The sequence below is a fragment of the Elephas maximus genome, chromosome 19, assembly GCF_024166365.1.
Source record: "Elephas maximus indicus isolate mEleMax1 chromosome 19, mEleMax1 primary haplotype, whole genome shotgun sequence".
In the NCBI taxonomy this organism is placed as follows: Eukaryota; Metazoa; Chordata; class Mammalia; order Proboscidea; family Elephantidae; genus Elephas; species Elephas maximus.
Genome location: NC_064837.1, coordinates 15,156,813 through 15,164,181, shown reverse-complemented (window position 1 = coordinate 15,164,181; position 7,369 = coordinate 15,156,813). Strand labels below are relative to the sequence as shown.

Below are 7,369 nucleotides of genomic sequence, written 5' to 3'. Positions count from 1 at the left end.
ACCAGTCAACCGATAAGCCCTGGTGGTGCAATGGCTAAGCGCTTGGGTGCTAACTAAAAGGCTGGAAGAAAGACCTGGCAATCTGCTTCCATAAAGATTACAGCCAAGAAAACCCTATTGGACAGTTGTACCCTGTCACACTGGGTTGCTATGAGTCAGAAGTGACTCCATGGCACCCAAGAACAACATCATTCAATTCACTACACTAGGAGATTTTGAATAAGCTACAAGTGTAAAAACAACAGAAAAACTTAATTTGGGTAAAAAGTCACACCGAGGAAAGAAATGTACCATGACATTACAGATGGAAGAAAAGCAAAAACCACAGCTTTTAAGATACATGTATTTAATGGATAGGATTGGGAAAAACACTGCTTGATAACATACATATTCCAGGTAAACACAGGCTTTCTAAGTGTATTTACTGACAAACATGAATACCCTGAGTTACCCCTTTCTCTACATACGGAGAAATTCCAAATCCTGTTCCTTAAGGGAGACATGAAGGGCAAGCAATAGCTTAAGAGCAACTATTGCCACCTCCACCCCCCCCCCCTTTTTTGGGGTGATCTAACATTTTACATGGATTATAATCACAAAATGAAATTTAAGCACAAGACTCAGCTAAAACTTCCCACTGACAGGGAATAAGAGTGTGAATAAGATTAGAATTTGAATAAATAAGTTAGTCAAATGTTAGCTACAAGGCAATTCTAAAATGAACTGAATTAAAAAAAAAATTGGTATAAACACCTAACAGTCGTATAAACGGTGCTGTTAGGTATATTCCACGCTTTTCTTCTTCTCCAGTGGGATCTGCTTCTTTATTGTCTAAAGTTTATGCCTGGGGTCCAAGATAGCAAACTGCTTAACCTCACCAAGGCCCATTTTGGAAACAAAAACTTCTTTCTTCTTTACCAAAGATCAACGTTGCCTCTTCTGCTACTTGCTTTTTTCAACAGGTAACAACTTCCTCATGGAAGAAAAGTTACTGGACAAGAGCGAGCACTCTAACTATATTGGCTGTCCCACAGTGTAATGGCTGGCTAATAAAGGAGTCACCCACTAGACCATTTTCTCATGCGGTCTCATTCAAACAATAAGCCAGAAAGATCAAGGTCACAAAGGACTCATGATCAAGGCACTATTTTACAAATTACCTCAGGCTGGCCACGGAATAATTTCTTTAATCACACTCCCAAATGAGCCATTATCAAATCAAGAATCTCTTCCCACCTATTAAAGGCTCTAAGGAATAGATTCTTCAAGGACTAGTTTAGGGTAGCACATAGATGCTTCAGGACAGTGGACCAAGAAACAGGAAGATGTAGAACACAGGCAAGACAAAACAAAGAAAATCTGATAAAATATATGGTTCACTAGGATAAGGATGCTCATTGGTGTAAGTCCCTCACCATTCTACTTTCTGACATGTTCTCTTTTACCATTTAGAAATTAGGATGTTTTCAGTCTCTCACCTTCCTTTTCTATAACAACTCTAATGTTTTGCAGTTTCCTGGAGTTCTGGACCAGGGATACCAAACTCTCCCTAAAATCACTAATCCCATGATCTCTGCCAACATTTGTAAGCTCATCAAACAAAGTCAATGTCTGTTTGAGTTTGGCCTGAACAATTTTTTGCTCTTCTAATTCTGCAAGAAGGGCCTGCTTAGCACATAATTCAGTCCTGTATTTTTTCTGTAACTCTTCGATTTCTTTTTGAAGAAGCTGGAATTCTTCCTCACTGTAAGAATGCATCTCCTGGGATTTATCTTCAGGAAGCAAAATGTTTGGAGGAATACGCAAGATCAGTTGCAAAAACAGCTGCTCCATTCTGCCAAAGAGGTTATCAAAACGTCCCTTCATGAAGCTGAGAAATTTCTCTGTGCATTTACGAATCTGGACTGGGGTAATGTCAGAGTCTGAGATGCCATCCAGCTTCTTCAGAATAACCTGTTCAACAGCCTGCATCACTTCAAATAGGTAGTCTTGAAATGCAATGTAGATCCTAAGCATGCAAGTTTGTGGTGTGAAGCCAAAGAATTGGGCCTCATATGTCATTGGATCGACAGACATCTTGGCTTCTTTACTAGAAGGTCGTGAAAAATCTGCAAATGTGAAAAGAAAAATAATTGTCAGACTAAAAAATCAACTGAGGAAAGAAACAAACCACAACATTACACATAGCAAAAAAACAAGCAAGGAAATAAAAAATAAGGAGTTTGTGGTTCTTGATACCCACTTCCGGCCTTACTTATCCACAATAATACAAACCCTTGCCTCTCTGAAGCATTTCATCTGTTTTTATCTTCCTCTCTCTCTTTTTATTGTTCATTTTCCTTTTATCTCATTCATTGAGGACTCTGACACATGGCTCAGTCCTCCGAAATCTGTCATCATCCTAGACAACTTTGATGTCTAAGCAGATGATCTAACCAATGCCCTAGAGTCTTTCAATTTCTTGAGTTTCAATGACCTTCATCTCTACTTTCTTATCCATTGGGCTCTTGATATTTGTTAACTTCCCTCCCCAAATGCTCCTCTAACTTTTCTGACAAATTCCTATGCTATTCTTCCAACTCTCATTCATATACTCACATTTTACTTAATCTTCAAGCATTCCAGCCCTCTGACCCTCTATTTCTTGATCTCAGTCTCTCCCACTTCCTTCCCTATCCATTTTAGCTCCCACAATCCATCACACTTCAACTACTCCCTTGCCTTTCCAATCCAACCATCTAGAAAAAAATCCCAATTAGAAGGTGAGTAAGCCCCTTGTTAGAGTGGTTAAGAGCTGGTGGCGCAGCAGTTAAGAGCTCAGCTGCTAACCATAAGGTTGGCAGTTTGAATGCACCAGGTACTCCTTGGAAACCCTATGGGCAGTTCCACTCTGTTCTATAGAGTCGCTGTCACTTGATGGCAACAAGTTTGGTTTGGATTTAAGCCTCTTGTCAGCTTTACAACCACAACACGTTTTTTCAAGGGTCTGGGCGTGTCACTTTCAAATGTAAACATTTAGGAAAACAGCACTATCTCCTTGTAGAATTTAACCTAGGCATCTTTCTCTGAGCTGTCATAGAAATAAGAGAAGCTTTGTTATTCTTTCGAATGGCAATTAGCTAAAACAAATGTCTACCTCAATTACCAGGTGAATTTAGGAGGAATTTTATATAAGGATTTGTAGAAATGGTACAGTCAAATCTTCTTATGGGAAAAGGAATGCCATTGGCTTTGAGAAATTATGTATGGAACGGTATAGAGAGGCTGTAGTACTTGGTTGTATAAACAAGGTAGAATTTCTTCCTGCTTTTATAAGCTCATCCAGATTACCCACAATGCATTTTAACTGGATAAACTTATTCAAGTAAGCCCCGGTAGCATAATGGTTAAGAGCTCAGCTGCTAACAGAAGGGTCTGTAGTTCAAATCCACCAGCAGCTCCATGGGAGAAAAGACCTGGCGATCTGCTCCCTGTAAAGATTACAGCCTAGGAAACCCTACAGGCAGTTCTACTGTCAAATAGGTTCACTAGGAGTCAGAACTGACTCAACGGCACACAACAACATGCTTATTCAATAATAAAACTGCTTTCTTTTCCACGTTTTATGGAGAGGATTCCCCGGGTTGGCAGGATTTTTATTTCCCCAGCACTCCCCAATGCCCTCAGGATCAAGTTCAAATTCTTTCAATGTGACTTCTAAGGGCCCTCATGATCTGGTCCTTACTAACCACATCCTGCCCTCCTCTTTAAGGACCTCATATTGAGTTGCTGATACTTCCTATTTCATGGCACTCTATTCCTTCTATTTTATTCCACCTTTCGTCTACCGTTCCAATAGGAATCTAGTTTTGAAGTATGCCTTTTCAATTCATCTTTACATATGTATTCTTGAAAAACATTTTTGTATACATATGTTTATATTTTCCTTTATATTATGTTCATGGTCATTTCATGTAATTACACTTAAGTCTACTTACAGAGGCATAACTGGGTATGGAGCCCTGGTGGCACAGTGGTTAAGACCTACAGCTGTGAACCAAAAAAGGCCAGCAGTTGGAATCCACCATCCGCTCCCTGGAAACCCAATGGGGCAGTTCTACTCTGCCGTATAGGGTTGCTATGAGTCAGAATAGACTTGACAGCAAAGGGTTTGGTTTTTTCTTGTTGTTGTTGTTTAACTAGGGTATGGCAGGTGTGGCGCTTGCCCCGGACCTGCCACTGAGCAGCTTCTATTAATCCAGTACGGCCAGCTGTGTATCTACGGAAAATGGCACCTATAGCAAGCACGGAAATTGCACCCCTGTCCAAACATCTGACACTCCTTTTCTAGATAACTTCACCATAATATCGGCTCAAAAACACAAGTCAAGTTTATTAATCATTTAATCAACACACTGCCATGGCTTGAAGAAGGCAGACCGGGTTAATAGAAACTGCTCAGTGGCCCCATACGTCCAGGGCCAGTGCAATACCCTAGTTACGCCACCGTCATTGGCTGTACCTGAAGTATTCCATCAATTTGTTCGCATGCATATACTACGGTTAACGTATTCATTCTCCTTAAGACAGACACCGGAATTGCTTCCAGCACCCTGCTACTAGAAATAACGCTGCAGTGAATACTCTATGCTTCCTTATGGATCTGCAGGGTATTTACACAGGCAAGTAACTGCTGGGTCATAGTTTACTCATAATTCCACTAAACATTGCAAAATGCTCTCCAGAAGTCTAGGCTGGTTTACACTCCCACTTGCAGTACATTAGAATTTCTTTCTTATATTGTAGCCAATACTTGGTATTAATTTCTGCCAACCTGGAAGGTTGCCAACTGTTTTCCACTGTTGTTTCTCGAAAATCGAAACCATCTAGCCCCACGTGGCTGGGACACCAATGACTGAAACTACCCGCGCTCCCTCCAACATATATACAACTTATATTCATAATAACATGACTTTAACTATTGCATTATCTTCGTTAGCATGACTTCTCTATCCAAGGAAACTTTTGACCAGACAAATGGCTTAACTGTTCATTGAGAACTCCCCAAAGAACGATCAACTCTTCAATAAAAAGGATCAACAATTTGCACCGTAAGATTCTCTGAAACCCGACTCAAAAATTCTCCCCTGTTTCTACCAATCCGGAACTGTTATATGTGACCTCTTAAACCAGCTGCCATCAAGCTGACTCAAGACCATGGGTGTCAGAGTAGAACTGTGCTCCATAGGGTTTTCAATGGCTGATTTTTAGATCACCAGGCCTTTCTTCTGAGGCACCTGAATGGACTCCAACTTTCAACCTTTCCATTAGCAGTTGAGTGCTTTAACATTTGCACCACCCAAGACCTCCCCACCCAATCCTAATCAACACCTTGAGTTGAAAGACCCGCCATAAGCCCAAATTCCAATTCTTATAGTAAATTCCCATCTTGCCTTTCTCCCCTCTGACACACTGCCAAAGCTCTGTCAAGGTGGTGTTCTCTCCTTACCAGTAAGCAATAAACTCAGTGTTTTCGGCAACAGGTTGTGAGGTGATATGTGGGGAGCGGGAAGAGACATTTTCACATGCATCTTCTCTGATTACCAGTAGAGCACCACTTCATATATATATTAGCTCTTTTGTTTCCATTTCTGTGAATTACCCATTTATGTAACTTTTTAAACCACTCTTCCAGCCTTTTACTTGGTTCCTTCCTTATATACTACCAGACTTGACCTCAGTCCCCTGTTCAAAAAAATTCTTTAGTTATGGCATCCTTACAATCTACCAATTAAAGTATGATGTTCTTAACCTTGCCGGCCATGACCTGGCTACTCTGTTCCAATCAAAGAGTGTTATGGATTGAATTTTGTCCCCTTCCCCCAAATTTATGCTGAAATCCTAACACCTATACCTGTGGACAATGAGCCCTGGTGGCACAGTGGTAAAAGCACTCAGCTGCTAACCAAAAGGTTGGCGGTTGGAACCCTCTAGCCACGGAAATATGTGGCAGTCTCCTTCTGTAAAGATTTATGGCGTTGGAAACGCTATGGGGCAGTTCTGCTCTGTCCTATAGCATCACTATGAGTTGCAATGGACTCAAGGGCAATGGTTTCTTTTTCTTTTTTTTTTTAAATGTTTTATACCTATGAATTACATTCACAGATGTAAAACACACATGTAATGCATTTGGAAATAGGGTTTTGTTATGTTAAGGACGCCCTATCAGTGTAGGTGTGTCCTAAAACTAATTGCTTCAGATATTAAGGGCAGCATGGATACAGAGATAAGCAAGCACAAACTGAGGAAAAGCAGCACGTGTGAGGTTAGCCAAGGAACCAGAATTCCTGAGCTAGAGCAGCTGAAATAGATTTTTCTCCAGAGTGGATAGAGTGCGAGCCTTCCCCTAAAGCTGGTGTCCCGAATTCAGACCTCTAGCCTCCTAAACTGTAAGACAACTTCTGCTCCTTAAAGCCGCTCTCTTGTGGTATTTGTTACAGGAGCACTATCAAACAAAGACACAGAACTATTTTCTTTTCCTGTGGTATCTTTCCTCGAGGGATGCCTTGGACAAATATCCTCTAAGGGCAAGTTTAAATACACCTCCTGATGCCCACTCCCTCCTCTGAATTACCATCAGGACCTCTCTTAGGGCACTGAGAGACCAAGTACTAGTTTAGAATATTATTACTATTCGCGGGTCTGCCTTATCTTCCTTGCTACGTTTAGCGTTCCTGAGGGCAGGATGAGTCCGATTTCTGCGCATTAAACGAGGGAGACCTCCGGGAAAGCTCAGGGAGTTTAAAGCAAAAAAACTCATTGCCGTCGAGTCGATTCCGGCTCATAGCAACCCTAGAGAGCAGAGTAGAAGTGCCCCAGACGGTTTCCAAGGAACGGCTGGTAATTCCGACTCCGACCTCCTGGTTAACAGCCGAAGCTCTTAACCACTGCGTTACCAGGGATCCAAGACGCACCAGAAAACACTTGGCAGGATCAGAAACCGCAAATAAGCGTTATTTCCGGCAGACCCGCAGGCTCCCGACCGGCACTGCGGCCCCGCTGCATGCCGGGACCTTCAGGTCCCTCCGTGAGGCAGCCGAGGCTCGTCCAATAGTCCCCTCCATCGCCCCCGCCATGATGCCTAATCCAGCTCCAGCCTTTCCCGCTCCTCCTCAGAGAAGAGGCCTTACCAAAGCGATCATGCAGCGATGAATTCCACCAAACAGCGGCTTCCCGCCACCTCCTTCAAATCACTGTTAGCTGCCGGAGATAGGTGGCGCCGCGGGCGCCAGAAAACTCCGACTGATACTTGCCTCAGCGAACGAAAGCAAAGGCGGGATTCCACCGCGCTCCTGATTGGCTGCCCCTACGCTGTGATGAAAAGGGGCCG

At 42.4% G+C, this 7,369-nt stretch overlaps 1 protein-coding gene across 2 annotated transcripts; it reads right to left on the bottom strand.

The window, feature by feature from the left end:
• Positions 1–314: 314 nt before the first annotated feature.
• Positions 315–7,334, bottom strand: MIS12 (MIS12 kinetochore complex component). 2 transcript variants are annotated; one of them, XM_049861033.1, is made up of 2 exons: positions 5,489–6,967; positions 315–2,108 (listed from the first exon to the last, which is right to left on the bottom strand). In XM_049861033.1, exons 1-2 carry the CDS (start codon positions 5,568–5,570, stop codon positions 1,456–1,458), a joined length of 735 nt encoding a protein of 244 aa, XP_049716990.1. In that variant the 5' UTR covers positions 5,571–6,967; the 3' UTR covers positions 315–1,455. The 2 variants fall into 2 exon arrangements, with proteins under 2 accessions (XP_049716990.1, XP_049716992.1); XM_049861035.1 differs by lacking the exon at positions 5,489–6,967 and adding an exon at positions 7,170–7,334 and having other exon boundaries at positions 316–2,108.
• Positions 7,335–7,369: the final 35 nt, after the last annotated feature.

Bases quoted from the DNA above. Each gene is read 5' to 3' on its own strand.
- MIS12 (XM_049861033.1), bottom strand. From the start codon at position 5,570: ATGCATGTGAAAATGTCTCTTCCCGCTCCCCACATATCACCTCACAAC. The intron at 2,109-5,488 runs GTAAGGAGAGAA...TCACATTTGCAG, and splicing joins ACTGAGTTTATTGCTTACTG to ATTTTTCACGACCTTCTAGT.